The sequence below is a fragment of the Centrocercus urophasianus genome, unplaced genomic scaffold (genome assembly GCF_019232065.1).
Source record: "Centrocercus urophasianus isolate 14NV4802_14NV808 unplaced genomic scaffold, USGS_Curo_1.0 seq_5, whole genome shotgun sequence".
In the NCBI taxonomy this organism is placed as follows: domain Eukaryota; kingdom Metazoa; phylum Chordata; class Aves; order Galliformes; family Phasianidae; genus Centrocercus; species Centrocercus urophasianus.
The window spans coordinates 8,651,623-8,670,171 of record NW_024885088.1 but is presented as its reverse complement, the minus strand read 5'-3'; the positions used below and the strand labels follow the sequence as shown (position 1 = coordinate 8,670,171).

At 38.1% G+C, this 18,549-nt stretch overlaps 1 protein-coding gene across 1 annotated transcript; it reads right to left on the bottom strand.

Moving 5' to 3' along the window:
- Positions 1-5,131: 5,131 nt before the first annotated feature.
- FGF6 (fibroblast growth factor 6) lies at positions 5,132-8,400 on the bottom strand. The gene is made up of 3 exons (XM_042835118.1): positions 8,061-8,400; positions 6,980-7,083; positions 5,132-5,308 (listed from the first exon to the last, which is right to left on the bottom strand). Exons 1-3 carry the CDS (start codon positions 8,398-8,400, stop codon positions 5,132-5,134), a joined length of 621 nt encoding a protein of 206 aa, XP_042691052.1.
- Positions 8,401-18,549: the final 10,149 nt, after the last annotated feature.

The following is an 18,549-nucleotide window of genomic DNA, read 5'->3' as shown; positions in this document are numbered from 1 at the left end:
TGAATGAAATGCTCAAAACACACCTGAGCAAATATGTCAAGAGACCTGTATGGACTCCACTTGGGTTTTGCATTTAGTCTCGTTGAGAATTACAGTCCAGACTTGAGGCCTTAGCCCATACAAACTGATGTACAGATGACCATCTCAGACTCCTGAGTTACCAGGAGAGATGGAAAATGATACAAGAAACAGGGAGAAAATGATACAAGAAACTAGTTGCTCTCAGGAGAGTCTTGCAAGAGATAAATAAATATGTGGTCTTAAATAAATCTCTGAGTCTGGATTCCAACCAGGACACTGGTGTGTATCAAACCCTGGACTTCTGAAACATTGCAAGAGAAGTGTAAAGGACCCTTCCAAGTTTCCTCCTATAATGGAGTGAAACTGGAAGGAAAGGGATCCTGGATTAATTATTCTCAGATTAGGAAGGCATGGAAAGTTGAATCAACTACCTCACTATTGAAAGTTAAGATAATTAAGCAAGCATAATGTAAAAAGTAACACTGCTGGCGGGAATTAGCTCTGTAGGCTATGAAGGATGGAAATGTGAAGTACATTTACAAATAGTAGGGAAATTAGCTAATGTACTAATTCCTAACTGTTGCTGAATATGTACCCAGTTACCAAGAAACATGCAAACAGGGTATCCATTAGCAGGAGCATTATTACACCATACCAAGATCGGTAGAATTGGCAACAGCAACAGTCCAGTATATGTTGATATCGAATACAAAAATGAATCCAACACTAAAAATGCACAATTCCTATTCCTTATGGTCTTCTGTGGAGAGAACAGAAAAAATAGCACATGGTTTAGAGAAAACCAACAAATCAGGTCCAAATGTAGGAACAAAATGAATCATTCTATACATTCATCTTGCATTTTCACACAAGACTTAACTGAACAAGACACTAAAATGTGAGGAAGAGCACTTACAGTCACCTTTGGTTCTGGTGGTCCAACTGTATGCTTCATTACAGGAGCCAGTTAATAGCTGGTTTTAGGGGCCCTACAGGTAAGTCTTGGTTATATGAGGAAAATAAAGGTATGTTTGCTGGTAGACTAATGTCCCTCAATCAGGGTCAATTTTCCTGTGCACGTGGGGAAATATTCCCAGCAATGCAAATTCAGGACAACAGTGCAGTGGCTGGGATTTACCTAGAAACTGATTCTGATAGTTATTTTTATATGCTGCAATTATTGTTCTGGCTATTGCTGGAGATATACTAGATTGATATAGTGAAGGTTTTTGTGCATTATTTACAGACCCTCAGAGGAAAAGGAGGGATTGATACAAGTTGTGATGATATTGTTAAGCTGGCTGGTGTTCACTGATGGATAGCCCTGCAATTTGTTTAGATAACAGAAAGAGCTGTGTTTCTGGACCAAGAAGGATTTGAAGTTCTGCTGAGCCTTTGTGCCTAACAAACAGAAGTCCTGCTTGGAATCAGTTACTGAGTATGTAACATCCCCCTGGGAAATTTCCGCATATATAGCATACCTCTGGGAAAAGTTCTGCCTATGTAACACAAGTAATGCATACAAGCTGAAGATCTTTTTTGTAAGATCTATCCAGTGCTGATAATAAAATATTCCTGCTCTCTAACTTGAGTTTTAAGAGAGTTTTCTGATTGACTGATCTACAGTATCAATCTAAGATCGTATTAAAATGGCAGTAAAGATTGTTTTGTAACAGAGATGGATTAGGCCTTAAATTATCATGGGATCTCCCCATGGAAAAAGAAGCATTGAAAATGTGCAAAGTCTGAACCATGCAGGCCCGTAGGGGGAATTCATAGCAATGCTTTCAAAGATGTAGCTCATTTCATGACTTTGTGCTAATGCATGCTGAGATGCTTTGAAAGTGACCATTGAAAAAACCTGTCAATAATAGGTTTCTTATTTAACCCTCACTTGGAAAACTGATTCATTTTCATGAGTTTGACTTTACACAGTCACATATCCATGGAACTATTCTTTTCAAAAATGTCTTGCTTAAGAATTTGACAGATTATACCTGCATGCTCACTATAACCTTCATTTTTTGTAAACTCTGCTTGTGAATGGTATTTTTTCCTTCTGTGCCAGCTCAGCAAGTTTATCAGGAATAATCTGAGTGGCAGTTTTTCAGAGTCTCCTATCTACTCTGAGCTGCCTCTGGACTGCTTGCACATGCACAGCAATTTGTCAGTAAATGCCTTGACTCCTCTACTGAATGTAGTCAAGCATTCACTTAAGAAAAGTCTCTATCAAAGTATTCTATCCAGCTAGTTTATGACAGCACAGTGCTGCAATACTGCACTAGATGTATTTGAGGGGCTTGCTGCCAAACTTACACACCTGTCAATAGCATAATTTACTCTGATATTAATCAGGACTCCTGATATTGAAAACTTCTATGGTTTCAGTGTTGGCTTCAAGTGTTGATGTGGCTGGCATTGGTATGTAATATGAACAAAGCAATGGTGTGAAAAGAAACTCAGCAGGGTGAGTGGTTTAGGTTTCCAAATGTCCACCAAAACAGCATCTTGCAGGAGTATGCACTTCTTGAGTTTGGCCCAGAAGGATGCATTTGAAGAGACTTCTTGTGGTGTGTTTCTACAGTTTGTTCTTGTTGACCCATATGTATGAAACAGAGTCAGTGAGTCTGATTCTCATCTTTCATGCCAGCTGTCCCATTACTTAACAGTACTGGCAACAACAAATTACTCCAGACTATGTTGGCTTAAGAGGGAAAAGATTTCATTCTAACCTAATGATTCTGGTGTAATCAGAAACAAACATTTGTGTCAACATTTAGACAACGATTTCTTCTGTCCATACACTTCCTACTTTTTTCAAACTTCATTTCATAGACAACTAGGAATATAACACAAGAATACAGATTGCTAGATAACACTGCTGTAGTCTGCCTATCCACACCTTTAGGAAACAAATTCTAACTTAACAGATATCCTACAAACTTTTCCTTGACACAATCTGCCCTCTGCTTTTTCTCTTAAAATGCATTCATTTTTTCTAACACAAACTGCTGCACACATTGTGGATGAACAAAATGTGCCAATCTAGCTTCCCTCTACATACTGCCAGATCATGGGCTCATATAATTTCTTTTTTCTTCTCATTGAGGTATGATAGAAAAGAACCAACTATTCTTAAAGTAGTAAATAGAAGGGAATTCAAGACAGAGAAATTTCCTACAATAACCCTTTGCTTAATTCAAGAAAATAAATTCAAATTCAAGTGTAAGTCACACAAAACTAGCTGTAAAACTTTGTCGTATTCACAAAAGAATTGTTTTGACAGTTATTCAGAAAGTGTGGCTGTAAATGTACCTTTTGTAGGCATGCTTCTGCACCAATAAAATCTTCTGCACCTATAAAATGAGAGTCTGGTTTGGCTGGTTTACTCCATCTGAGAATCTGTCCCTAAACATTGTTTTTCATACATCTCAGAAGGCTCAAATTCATTATGAATAGACATCCCCTACAAATAGAATGGCATGTCAAGGCTGGACGTAGTTGCATTCTAGCTGGACATGGGAGATATTATATTGCACTCAGATGTTCACTTCTGCAGCAGCATGGTCCATCTATGATGAAAATGCTCATGCTCTGACATTGCACTGAATCTATTTTCAAATTTAGGAGCATATCATCAATACAAGAATCTCAAGGCTACTGGTAACCAGCAATTATAGTGACTATTGACTTAAGGCCTCTAAAAATACCCTTTCAAAAACACAGAGGGGTAGCTTCATTGGTAATATGGAAAAAGATTGTTAAGATACTTAAGAAAGGTTATGCACCATTTGTATAGCTTCTAGGAGAGATTTGGGAAAATTCCACATAGCTTGCCTTGTTATTTTTGAATATGATGATTTTCAAATGATGGAAATAGGAATTATTCCTATTATAAATAGGAATTTATTATTTACTATTATAAATTTCTGTGCAACTATCTGGGAAGATGGGCTTATGTAATTTCTTTCTTCTTCTGTCCTCATTGAGGTATGATAGAAAAGAGCCAATTATACTTGAAGTAGTAAACAGAAGGGAATTCAAGACAGAGAAATTTCCTACAATAACTCTTCGCTGGAAACTTCCACGAATTCCATACAATTTATACATTACATCCTGCAGTTCCATTTTAGTTCTTAAAGACAAAAAGATTAAACTGAAATTAAGAATGCTGCCATTAAGTATTTACTGTTCTATGTGTGTATGTACTTAAGAGCACCTAAGTGTCTAGAGACAGGACGCATCTAGAAATACATTATAAGTATATAATTATTTAGATATACACACACGTCCCGTGTCTATGTTTATATTGAAAGTGTACACTTCTGTATTGGAGGTAGGTCTAAACTTAAATAGCATACAAAATGCTAATTGGGTGGCACTCAATTTCCTCATGATCTCATGTATTTTGCATTTGGGATCAATTTCTGATTTATCCTGTGTTTCTTCCCAATGGAAATTTACTGTAGGTTTTCATTTAATCAGCAAGTTCATGTTAGGATAACCTGCAGAATCTTTTGTGAAACAGAGGAGCTCCAGGGACAGACAGTTTGCTTGTATGGAAATGCCTGTGGAATAAACACCAGCATAATCAAAATCGCGAGGACCTTATGAGACAGAACCCATGTGTACAAGAGGAGGTGCAGGCAGATATTCAGATGGAGCAAACTACTCGAATCTCTGATGAATCAGTCATCTGATGTTTTGGCACATGATATATAAACAGCTCTCAATTACAGTATATTATCTGAGGTAATCAATATTTATTTGTAAATAATAAACAATTGATTAGATAATTATCACAGAAATTCTACGTTTTTCAAATACTTGTTTTCCTCTGCACTCCAAGTTGTATTTTGTTTTGATCAGCAACAAAGGAGTCACACAGCCGTGTAAAATCTGCACAGAGTAGAGGAGAAGCAGAATACATATTCTATATGTTGAATCTAGTACCAAATATTTTCGTCCATATATATATCTATATTATTTTTCAGTGAACAGCATATATATTTTACCTGGGAAATTATTCCATACTTTACCTGGGAAATTATTCCAATGTGCAAAATGAAGCAGTTTGTCTTGGGCTTTAGATCTTCTCCTTTGATCCTGCTCATATTCTTGGTAAAAAGTGGGTCGCTGTCATAGCAGGAGAAACTTTATTTCCTTTCTTCACTCTGCCGTGTTTGCTGAGTGCTATATAAGCACCATGGTAAGCATTTGATTCATATGCATTGTAGTTGTTGGGCAGCAAGGTTTCTTTGAATTTGCACTCATCATGGAAAGCAGCCTATAGAATAGGAAGAGAGAGAAAAAAAAAAAAAAAGAAAAAAGCAGGTATAATTAATATTTCAGAAAGACTCAAATCACATATCTTGCTAATTTTTTTACAGATAGTGAGTTCATTATAAAGTGCAACTGGTGGTGCCATAGTGTCTATATCTAACAACAAATCTCCCCACTCTGTGCTTAATTTGTTGTTAAAAGAACTCGGATGTCACCTGTCTGGATAATGGACTGTGTTATCATGTCCTTTTATCCAATTGCTTTATTTCACACCTCCGCTCTGCAAGAGGCACTGTGATTTATTAAGTGAGACACTACCAGTGCTGTTCTACTTGAACATCTTTGTAATAAAATGATTCAGAGATTATTAGAGCTTAGCTTAAGACATCATGTGAATGCACACTTATTACAGCTTTTAAAAATATGTTTGAGACCGAGTAGAAACTAGAATATACAGATAGATAAGTGGGAGGATAGATAGATAGACAAATATCAAAAGAAGCTCTGGATCCAGATCATGAACTTTTTTAGAAAGTATCATTTAGCACAGCTATTGGTCTTCTGGAACTTCTATGTGCTTGAAATCAAAATTGAGCAAAATAATATTCTCAGATTGAAAACTTAAAATATCACGTTGTTTCTATTTCTGTGAGAAGGAATAAATAATAGCTACCGATCATTCATTATTTGGTATTTTATTAAGCAGTGAAATGGTTTGTATAGATTACAACTGTTTTAAAGGAACTGACTTCGTCGTTTCTTGATCAAAAATAAAATAAAATAAAATTTAAAAGCTTAACTCATTCAGCATCATTCATTACTTTGAGGTGGATTGGTTTTGCTCATTGCCCAGAGTCAGACTTTTTCAAACAAGTTTCCTGACAGACGTCTTTTCTACTAAATTTTGAGACTAAAGATTCAGGTATCAGAGATTAAACTGTATTTAAAAAGCACAGCTAGCACTTTCTAGATGAGAATGATGGTGATTATGTTTCAGTGTGACTTGTGTACCATAGTTAACAGCTATAACTCTTTCTCCACTCTTTGAGAATGATCTCAAAAAACATTCTTAAAATAGCCCCAGATGGATATGTGGGCTTTGTACAGTAGAATTCCCTATTCTTCCTGGTAAGGCTGTTTTGGTAGGAAGAGGAACACTGTCATGATTTTACTAACTACAGCTAGCATAGCTGTAGCATAGCTATACTAACTACAGCTAGCATAGCATAATTCTCTCTCCTACACATACATATACACACATCAGTGCACAGATTCACACACACACTTTACCTCTTAGGGTTTTTTCACAGCACACCTGTAAGCATAACGCACTGCTGGCATGAGTAGGATTCCCTGTTACTAGAAGTTGTTTGCAGTGCCAAGCCCTTAGAAGACACCACCTAATTGATCTGTCCTATTTGCAAAATACATTCAGCTTCCTAGGGCACTCTCTGTACAACCTACTGAAAAACTTTAACAGGCTCTTAACAGCTGCACCACTTGTTGTTCTGAATAACACTTATGACATTAGGCTGGGTTGCCTTATGTAGTTGGAGGGCAGTTTTCTCTGCTTGAAATCAGAGATTTCTCAGAGGAGGAAAAACAAACAAACAAACAACAAAAAAGTTTAAAGCTTTTGTTTAAAGCTTGAAACATTATTCGCATTTATACTCACAGTTCCATACAGCTTCCCCTTGTTGTTCATTCCAATGAAGAGAGCACTTTCCACACCAAACAGGCTTACAACACCTCTTTCTACAGTAGATATTTCAAAGAGGCCTAAAAAATAAGAAGTTCAATAGAAATGTTATCACAGAATTTATAGCTAATTAAAGACAATTCAGATATGATTGATTTATTTTAAATCCCTAGTGAACATACCTTATTTTTTATTATTATTATTTCCCTGACTGTGCATAATAGAAGTACAAATAGAAGTACACATAAATTATCCGGGTTTTTTTGTTGTTGTTGTTGGGGTTTTTTTTTTGTTTTTTTTGTTTTGTTTTGTTTTGTTTTGTTTTGTTTTGTTTTGTTTTGTTTTCTCCTACATACTGAAGGATCTTATAATGATTATTCTGGAATCATATTCTAGTCCTATAGAACCGATTTTGCTCACAGATCTGTCAAATTCTCAAATTCTCCTGGGCTAATATTTAAATTTCTTGCATCTGCTTAGTTTATAATTACAGAGGATGTTATTGATCTCTAGAGAAGTATGGCTTGTATTTGAAGCCCTTTGTGATAGCTACAAGATTTATAGCTACTGCTTTCAGGGACAAATTCAAACCCACAGGGCAAATGCTTTTCTTCTAATCTTACAGTTGCAGAACAGCAGCTATAAGAACAAGCAGATCAGTTGTAACTCTGTATCTCTTCAGTTACAGCGTTTCCCAAGACTAGGATTCCAAAATCATGCGAGCTCAGTGACAGTCTCCTGAATTCAAAAGGCAGATGAGAAGGTGAGTAGTGAGCAAATGCAGTAGAAAGCAAGTTTTCAACCTGGTTTGTCTTCTCTGGTCTGTGCAGTAAAGTACAGCAAAAATAAATTGTATCTAAATTTGTCTAAGCATTTGTAACATGTTTCAACATGGAGGATTCCAATGTCTATTGATCTCAGAGAATTTTAAAGGGCAACAGATGTAGCACAGATTAGTAATATCAAATAATAATATTTGCATTCTATGAATGGTAATTACAAGAGTTCACAGCAATTAAGTGACATATATTCTATTTCATTTCTGGATGCAACTCACTGTATTGGTTTTCATTGTGAACTCCATTTATCCTTCCATCTGGGAGGATTTGAAGATGAAACCCGATGCCCACGTTGCAGTAAAGCCTCCGCTGCCTCTTGATTCCTAGCAAATAGTCATTCTCCCAGTTCACATTTGACTTCTCCCCTGACATCTCAGAAATGGATCTGGATAACAGAGATTGCCATCCTCTTTCCAGCAATGTTCCATTAGTTCTGCTTACAACTGGGTGTGTTGAAGCAATCCCAGCTAGAAAACCCAACAGAATAAAAACAGTCAATGTCCAGTGAATGGTGGCTTCACAAGACATAGTGATGAGAAGTCTTTGTGCAGCGGTCATCTGGTCAACCTCCAGGGCACGTGGTCAGAATTAATGGCACTAAAAATACCGCCCCTCTTATTTTTCTCCCTTCAGCATGGTGGCATAGGCTTATTTTTGGAAAGCAAATGGAGAATGCTGACATGAAACTAAAGCCTAAGAGCCGTCAGGTTGGAAGCAGAGACAGGCCAACAGCACTCAGTTTGGTGGGGACCACGTTTTGGAGATCTTGCACTCCCATGGGTGGCCTCAGTATTGTTCGCTTGACCAATCTTTATAGTGCAGAGGCTGATGCTCCCCACATCATCACTGACATCAACAGAATACCAGAGGTAAGATTGCTATGGTGTAACACTAACCTGCTCTTCTTCTGGGATGGCTGAATTTTGATGAGTGCGGTCATCCAAGACCAGAGGAAGGAGTGAGGTTTCACTGGCTGCAAAAAGCAATGGAATCAAATTGTTTGGGCAGGCAGAGGTCTCGCAGGGACTTCCTTATTTAGAGAAGAGGATGTAAAAACAGTAATGGACCTCACCAGAGAGCAATGAAAACTTTCCAATTTCTTGCTTGGCAGCATGATCACTGTACATCAGAGTAGCTCAATATCTGGGGAGAAGTGGCATGATGTGGCTATTTCTGTTTTTATGCATACCCAGAGAATCCAAGGCACCCCTTACTGTAGTGGTCCAAGCACTAACAGCTTGTCTGTACCTCTGAAAGGACTGCTTGTGGCCCATTACATAGAGGTAAGCAAAGTGAAAGATAGGACTTGCTCCTGCCACTTTTATTCAAACATACTTATGTTTGCAGTGGCAATTCTACTGAGCCAGTAGTGCAGACAGGAGCATTGAACTTGAAGTTATAAGCAGAAGGGGGCATTGCTAATGTTGTTAAGTGTTTGTGTTTTTCACTGAGGTGAATTACAGGTGATCACATTTATTTGGGAATGATGTGTGCATTACACAGTGAATCTTGGATCTAATCTTTTGAATACTCATTCAGTTGTGCAATTATGAGGGCTGCTCTGAAAGTAATACTTCCTTTTTTATTATGTTGGCCCATGATGTCAGAGGTGGACAGTGGTGGTATGGCAGCACAGGTTGAACTTTCCCACCAATATTCCATTACATTTTGTTGCCATGTGACAGATGGCAGGAGAAAGGCAATCTGACAAAATGGCATCTGACATGGAACAGGTTGTCCAGAGATGTGGTGGATGCCCCAGTCTCTGTCTCTGGAGACAATCAAGTTCAGGGTGTCCCAGGCTGTGAGCAACCTGATTTAGCTGTAAATGGCTTTGTTCATTGCAGGGGAGTTGGACTGGATGACCTTTAAAGGTTCCTTCCAACTCAAATGATTTTACGATTCTGTGATTCTGTGATTCTACAGAATCACACATGAAGCATGTAACTGAATTCCTGCTTGCAGAAAAAAAATGCATCTATTGACATTCATTGATGCTTGCTGAACATTTGTGGAGACCAAACAGTGAATATTAACACAGTGAGGTGGTGTGTGGTGTGTTTCAGCAGTGGCAACAGTGATGTGAATGACAAACCATGTGCTGGAAAGCCATGCAGATATTGGCAAGCCCAGCATGTAGGTTCTTGTTCATTGTCGGTGAAAATGCACAACATATGATGGCGACCATGATGAAAAATAGTGTTTTGTATCAAATAGTGTTACTGTGCTTTCTGTATCTCTTGTAGTCTCCAAGAAAACAAATTGAAATCCTTCCTCTCAGAGCTACCTCAGCACATTTGTAAGACAAAGACTTTCATAATGCTTTAAAGAACTAGAGAGAAGGAAATGGCTATTCCTCCCTACTGTTTCACAGTCTCTTTTTGTCAAGATCAAGTGCTCTTTTTTTTTTTTGTAAATTATGAGCATCTTCATTTCCTCTTCTTAAGACTGTCTAACTTAATTGATTACATTTTGCGCTGATGCTGTTTTCATTCTTTGAATTCTATCAGGTGTCTCTGTACATTACAGCGGGGTAATTACAGGGGATTTGGACTAGATGACCTTTACAGGTCCCTTCCAACTCAAAAGATTCTATGATCAGTCATCCATCCTAATTGGTTTTATGGGGCTCATTAATACACTAGGTCAATAAAAACTACTGAGCTTTATGCAAATACTTTTGCTAATATATCTGGCATTTTTTCATAGCACAGAACGTGTGTCATTTGAGATGCCCCAGCATTAGTAATAAGAGTCCCTAGATGTACAATTGAAATGAGCACACCAGGTGTGACACTCAGTTTCACTTTGACAGGAGCGTAATATGAGGCACAAATCTAAGCACTGTGAGTGACAGGGAAGAGATGGCAACCTGGAAGGTGAGAAGTCGGAGTCAGTGATGTACAAAATACTGATTATGCTCTTGAGACGGGATTGTATCAAGCAGAATTTGAGAAACTCTCTGACTTGGTTGAAGCAAGTACTCAAGTTATCTTCTGCCTTTTGTTCACAATGAAAATCTTCATACCACTTTCTCTACCACTTTTTATTTTGTTTCATGATTTTTCAGCTATGCAAAGTTTGTATATAATTTTTAGCAAGGAGGGCCATTGTTTTTTTTTGCAGCCTTTCAGCACAGCTACAGAGCCTATGTGGGAGGTGAAAGCAAATGGGAAACAAGTCTCATGGCCACTGTTTCAGGGGCAGAATATTGACTTCCGATGTTGTTTTATAGTACAGTCTGAAGATCTGCTCATTCCCAAAGCGTGTGACTCCTATAAAGAAAAAGCTTAATCTCTCAGAGACATTACTGTCTTTAAAATTTGTATTGTAATATTTACTTCCAAGTGTTGCTTGCATTCCCCTAAGAAATTTTTGAAGCATAATTTTGCAGTTTACGCATTATTAGTATCCTACAAGCAGCAGAACATAGTGGACACAAGAGTATGCAGAGCTGGTTTTCATCCCAGATTTCCACCACTTTTGTCAGTTTTCTTATAGCAAGGCTAGTACGTAGACTAAAACAGCTTCTCTAAATTGTGCTGACATATCTGCCACCACAGATTCCCACCAAGCCACTCTGTTGGCCCAAATGAAAGGAGCACTTTGTGGGAAGTACCCTCCTGTGTCCTGGTACCTTTGATCTTCCTGAATTTCTCCCTGCAGTAGAACAGAGGAAAAAAGACAAAGACTGGTCATGGCATCTGAAAATCCCCTTGTGCTGATAACATCCCAAAATGTTGAAGGCAAGAAGGTGAGAGGGGCTAAAGTTTTGGGTTAAACACTGTTGTTAGATGATACTACAAAAAACTAGGATAAATTCTTTCGAGTCTCTAGGATGTATTGCTTTTGCATTTAGTCAGTCCAGTTGGGAAGCGACTACTGAGACCTGTTATGACCCAGAGTTGCTAGAGTGGGGCACAGCTTCCTACTTACAATTTCTTGCTAAGCATATGCAGCTGACAGAATACAGTACGGGGAGGATGAAGAAATTACCTGCACTTCTTCCACTTGATCCAGAAATTACACAATAGATAAAAATTTTGATTTCACTGGAATATCTGGCAGTCCTAAGACACGGAGTCTTGATACCTAGCTTAAGACAAAATGATGTGCAGTTGAGAACTGAAGTTTGCATCAGAACATTATGTTGTTCAGCAATTCTGAACTGGAACCAAAATGAGTCCATCCCATACATCTGCAGCCAGCAGGTTTCTGAATTCTGGTGTATTAGCAAAGAGATCCGAATAAGAATTTTTGTGTAAGTTCTAGAGCACCTGATTGCACTAGAAAAGCCTTATATAAAAAAAGATATTTCATTTTGGTTAAGCTTTGTCTTTTTAGTCTGTGAATTAATTATCTCCAGAAAACACACAGGCATCTTTCTGATTTTTCAGATATACATTGTTCTGGCATTGTGAGCCCAGCAAAATTTGGGAGGCATCAAGAAAGACAACAATAGCATTTACAGTAAAATAAATCCTGTGAAGTCCATGCTGGTAGAAATTTACCTCAGCACTCAATCTTTTCTTACTCAAAGTTTCAAGATCCAAGATTGCAGTAGTTGCCACCTAATTAAAGTAACAAGATTTCATTGTCAGTATTTTAGTGCAATATTAAAATAAGCCCCCTTTAGAACACAGCAGCACATATCCACTTTCAGATACTCCAGGAAAAGCCAAGCAGCTGAGCAGTAATGTGATACAGATGCAGAGTGTGTCTTTCAAAAATGCACGATGACCTAGGCTCCTAGGTTCCATTTTCAAATCTCTTAAACGTCTCTGCCTATTTTAAGGCCTGGGAAGAGCAGTCCCTCATTCAAAAGCAGAAAGTCATACTAAATCTGTTCTCTTTGCTGCGCCAAATATCCAGGCTCATGGTGGAAAAGAGGAGAAGGGGGTAGAAATCTGACTGTTGCGGCAGGGCAAGTATTGCGGGCTTTGAACAACTTCCACAAAATTCTCTTAACCCTGATATAAACATGGGGCCATATCATATCATCTTTAGGAAAATGGGGCTTTCTGCAGTTGAGTTGGCCAGCATGAAGAGATTTGTAACAAAAAAACTTTTACAGACAGAACATCTGAATGCTGTATGAAAGCAGGAGAAAAAATAATACAGCAGGGATTATGAAAATGGTCTATCTGAGTATGCAAGAAGTCAATTAACAGCAGTAAAACTAGTATGTTGTTGGCACTAAGATCAGAAGGCCTGCATTGGATTGGACCACAGTGCAGAAGACTTGAACATTGATCACAGTACAATAACAATATTTGTACTACCCTGCATTTGTTATTCCTCTTCTTGTTAGCCCACAAATGAAACAGATGTGTAAACAAACAGATACTACCAATTAATAAAAAAACAACGGACAGCAACCTTGCCTAAGATAGTTAGAGGCTGATGCGAACAAGTTTCTGAAGAAAAGTATTACCTCACTACCACTGCTGACTCCCTGAGCATATATAAAAGATGTGTTCAAAAACCAGATTATCATCACCACACAAAAAGAAACCAAGATATGTACTAAGGATGTAACAGCTGGCCTCCATCATCTTCCATGTCACAGATACCAACACTGGCCAGGCCACTTGGGCGCACAGGTCTTGGTGCATGTGAGACTATGGGTAAGAGAAAATAACTTAGTAAGCAGTTTAAAATGAACATCACCTTCCCGTTTCAAAACAAGGGCTCTAGCTTAGATTTCATGTGCTGATTTCCTCCAGGCAGGTACAAATGACAGAATACCTTCCTGACATTCTTTGGATGGAATTAATTAATAAATTAATTAGAACTTAATTTACGTTTAGTTTATTACATATATGGTCTTTCTTTACAATAGGAACAGGGACACTGCATAAGAAGGGACATTAGATGGCCCATTCAAGTAGCATCATTAATAGAAAAGCAGAAATGACATTTTTTAATTGGTGATTGTAGTGATGTTTTGACCGAGAGACTGACTGTGAAAATCATTCAGATAATTTACAGTAATCAGTGTTGGAGGTTAAAGACAATTTCTGCTACTTGTTAGGTGAATGTAACTTTCATGTTTTATGTTCCATTAGTTCAAACAAGGGCTTGCTTTCTCTTGCACATCAATTCTGTATCTCTTAGTCTGGATCTGGATATATCTCGGTCTGGATCCTCATGTGTCAAAGAAAAAGTCTTAATAATGAAGTTTTCATGCAGATGTGATTTCTTTCCTGTTTTTTGTTTTGTTTTGTTTTTGGGGGGGAGGTAGTGAGGGGATCATTTATTTATTTATTTATTTATTTATTTATGTATTTATGTATTTATTTATTTTTGCATGGTGGGCAACACTGAAAGTCTAAAGCTTGGAATTCAGCTTTGACAGCTGTTACACTTTGTTGCTTAATTTCACAAGGAAATGACCCTGTCTTTGACTTCTCCTGCATTCTTCCCCTACCCTCTTCCAATCCCCCTTGCTGTGTTAGTGAAGAAAAGAGGAGATAGGAAGATACTAGGCTGATCTAGCTGATCAGTGTCAGGAACAATGCATCCCAAGTCCTGACCATAGCTACCTGGGGTGGAAGTGATAGTCCTCAGATTCATGGTACCTAGGAAGTGTGGTTAGATCTTCAAATGAAATACAAGACTTACTCCAAAGTAGAACAGTATTTCTAGTATACATCTGGAACTGCATGTTGGTCCCCAGGAATGGAGGAAAAGTAACATCACTTCATAGTTTGACTATAATCACCATGTCTGAAGACATCAGAATATCATGAGGCAGATAGATGTGTAACCCTTGTCATGTTTCTCATTCACCGGAAAAAGGCAGAATGGGTTAAAGGAGAGTCTGAGTCATGGAAGTGGTCAATACCTCACTGCAAGAGGAGAGAAGAAAAGAGACCAGTCTTAAGAACAGTGTTTCAGAGCTATTTTGGCTGCACAACTGCTCTGTTCAGACACAGGTGGGAAGATGCCTACACATGTACTCTGAGGATCTAAGTTTGCAGTCAGCAAGTGCATGTTAATTTATACATTCAGGAAGCCCAAAAATTGAATCATCTTTCCAGACAGTTGATGTCCTCTCCAGGGTGAGCTGAAGCATTCTCAGGACTTCATCATCTTTGTCGAAAAGATGCATGTAACACATCGAGGCACACATCAACGCTAACATGAAACATCTAACAACTAACATTTACCTTGCAGATGAATCCCTCCCCTGTTGTCAGCAGTTTGATCAGGAATGCAGCAGCAGACGGGTTGCAAACAAAGGTATGTGAGCTGATCACCACCAGGCCAGGTTGTGTTAGATCCAGCTGCATCTGCAGTGATGGTATTTGCTTAGAAATCTCTTGCATTTCTCTCCCAACAGCATATATGTGTCTCTCAATTGAGCTCAGAAATATAATCACTAGACTATAATCTAAAGTCCTGCATACTTGTGTCAGAAGGGTGCCTTAGCCACAGGCTGCAGTATTCAGGATGCTCTGAGATGTTCAAAGGCCACATGCCTTTATTCTTTGCTACAACATTTGTACATTCCCAGCTAAATAAGGGTAGATGGACAGTTGTTGCAGCATCACATTAGCATTTTGCTTCCATCTAGATATATACTTAGAAATTTTTAGAGGGCATCAAAACCCCAAACTGAACTAAGCCACTCATGCAGGGCTTTGCCTGGCTTCTGCTATCAGCTGTATGTGTTTTCCATGATATTAAGTCTCCTAGGGCTACTTACCTAGCAGGAATTCAAGGACACAGATCTCATCAACCACATGCCACATGCTAGGTCATGGTTGTCAGAACTTTTGGCTTGCCTGGGCCACACTGAGTGAAGAGGAGTTGTCAAGCCACACACATGTAGACTGCTTCAAAAATAACACTGCCTAATTATTTCCATGGAAACTAAAACAGATACAGTGAGTACAGTAATAGTATTTGATATAATCAGTTTTCAACTACAAAATGTCAAAACGTTATTTTTCAACATAGTCACCACCACTAGCTATGCATTTTTGCCAGTGATGAACAAGAGGCTGCATGTCATGATCATCAAAACCTATACAAGTGGAGGTGACCCTTGGTCACTGTTTTCACTACTGAAATGCACCACTGTCACCTCACCTTGTTAACAATTTACAGTTTGGTCTCCACAAATGTTGAGCAGGTGTTGATGAATGTCAGTGGGTGCAAATTTTTCTGCATTAAGGAATTTAGTTCTGCACCTTTGCTTCATACACACATGAGACATTATTCTGTCAGAGAACCCCTCTGCTGCCATCTGTCACACAGCAACAAAACAGAATGGAATATTGGAAGGTTCAACCTCTGCTACTATCATGCCAGCATCCACCTCTGTTGTTATGGGCCAACATAATAAAACAAGAAGCATCAATTTCAGATAAGTTTTCATAAAATATATTATATGGTTAATGTATATAAGTAACAAAACTTACTGAAACTGTTAATATTTTTATTAAAACATTAAAAGAAAAAGAGCAAAAAAACCATAAAATTAGTGAGATATTTGATCTTGTTTTTGTGAAACTAATGAATCAGTCTGATTTGATGGCAGTGGCTGAAATTCTTATTGAGTTCTCAAAGTGTTCATCAGAGATTTTTGATGAAATTTTTCTGTTCCTGTGTTCATTCTTCAGAACAGTTGCTAACAAATATACGTACTGTGAGAAAGCAATGACATAAATAGTGTGACAAGAATGTGAATAATGTAAAACAAGAGATATTTTTATCTGGTAAGAGAAGTCTTATAAGTAAAGTACGTAGTATATAGTAAAGTATGTAGTAGAGAGACACGATCAATTTCCTTTGAGTTGAATATATGATTGCAACTCCGTTTGAAAATTTGCAGGTAATTTATTTATGTCAACTGAAAATAGAATCGCAAAAATAGGCCAAAAATTGATGATGATGATTTTTTTTCAGCAACCTTGAAACTTATTCTCAAATTCCTTGATCAGAATGGAAAGCACAATTGCATATGTTTTGCTGTTCACAAGACTGTGTTTAGCCAATGTATCAAAATGCACACAATCATCTGCCACCACTCGAGTTAGCACTGCACTGTGCCCTCCCCATGGGTGCATACTTAGGGCAAAAATTCTGAAATCAATCTGCAGCAGCTGGAGGACTCCAGCTCCCTGTCATTGCTCCTCGCATGACACTGGCAACTTTCTCAAACTAAGTCACCCTACCCACTGTCTTTAACTTGGGTGTTTATTTAGTTTCAACATTCTGAAGCGTTCATATCACGTTATTGCATGTACAGAAAGAGCAGCCATGTTATATCTCGTGCATGGAGGACATTTGAAATGTCAGTCTCCACTAAGCATCTGATTCTCTACACCTCTGACCGAGTCGCAGTCATAGGAACATTAACATTAAAAGGCACCTATGGAGTTCATTGAGTACAGCCTCCTGCTCTAAGCAGTACTAACACCATAGCAAGAGCAGGAGGGGTGATCAAATTCTCCACAATGCCAGGCAGCAGCAAGATGGGAAATAAGCAGCTGAAGAAATCACAACATGGGCTTGAAGGCCATACCGCTTCTAAAGGTAAACAATCTTTCCTTATAACATTCCTCATAAATATCCAAAGTTTGTCAAAAATGTCATAAAGCTTTAGGAGTCAAAATCCGATGGCTATCATCTTGAACTATTTGATGGCTCAAAATCAACATTTGTGCTGAAAGATGGAGCTGCTTATTAAGGCCTAGCAAGCAATGGAAATTTGCCAATTTGCTAACGGTCAGTCAAAAGTCTCAGTGATGAAGGTGATGGTGGAAATAATGAGGTAAAAAAAGCCAGTGTATGATCACTCTGGATTCTATCATGTGTGCTCAGAGAAACATTAGTGTAAATTAATGAATTGGAAAAGAATGAATACCTATGGCAATGTACTGTGTATGTACGCCTTAAGTGTTTAAATGTATAAAATGAATTCTGAGAGTACTTGCTTGTTTATCAAGTCACCCAGGATTGTGAGGGATAAAAGAATGACCACGCAGGAATTAGAGAGTTCTTTTCCCAGATTTTGAATGACATTAGGAATGGGAAGAATTCTTCCCAGGAAGTGAAAACGGAAAGAGAGGAAGATAAAAACTACATCATTTTGAAACAGAAACTGTGATGATGCAGTACTCAAAGATACTAAGGATTATGAAACAAAATCTGCAGTTACGTGTGGAAATTTATCTTAGAAATTGTGGGGAACAAAACAGATTTGCTAAAAGGCCACATTCTTGGTACTGCAGTGTGATGTAGTTGTTCTTCCTCACCGTATCTTCTCACTCAAGTTCAGTTCACTTTCAACCAGGATTCCCAACATCTTTCAAAGAGCACAGCTGCTTCCCCAGCCTGTACTGGTGCGTCACGTCTTGGAAGCGGCAAGGCTGTTTATTTTTTCATGCTGGATTGCATAAATGTTTTTCAGGTTTCATCTGAATGGCAATGCTATCTTCATTGTGTCAACTTTTCCTACGTTTTTTATCAATCTGATGCTAATAATGGATTCTTCTGTTCAAGCGGCATGGTGTTTGTACTCACTAAATGATTATTAATTGGGATTGTCCATGACTGTACTGTACAGTTGAACTGACTGAAGACAACTAAAGACAACGTGGGATTAATAAACTTAGAGTTTAAATCCAATTTATTACCATGGCCATTGTGTATTTTCATGAAGTTTCAAGTCTAGTTTTCAGAAGGAAAACCATC

Coding starts and splice junctions, on each gene's coding strand:
- FGF6 (XM_042835118.1), bottom strand. CDS start 8,400: ATGACCGCTGCACAAAGACTTCTCATCACTATGTCTTGTGAAGCCACC. Junction 7,084..8,060: donor TCACAATGAAAACCAATACA/GTGAGTTGCATC, acceptor CTTATTTTTTAG/GCCTCTTTGAAATATCTACT. Junction 5,309..6,979: donor AGGGGAAGCTGTATGGAACT/GTGAGTATAAAT, acceptor CCTATTCTATAG/GCTGCTTTCCATGATGAGTG.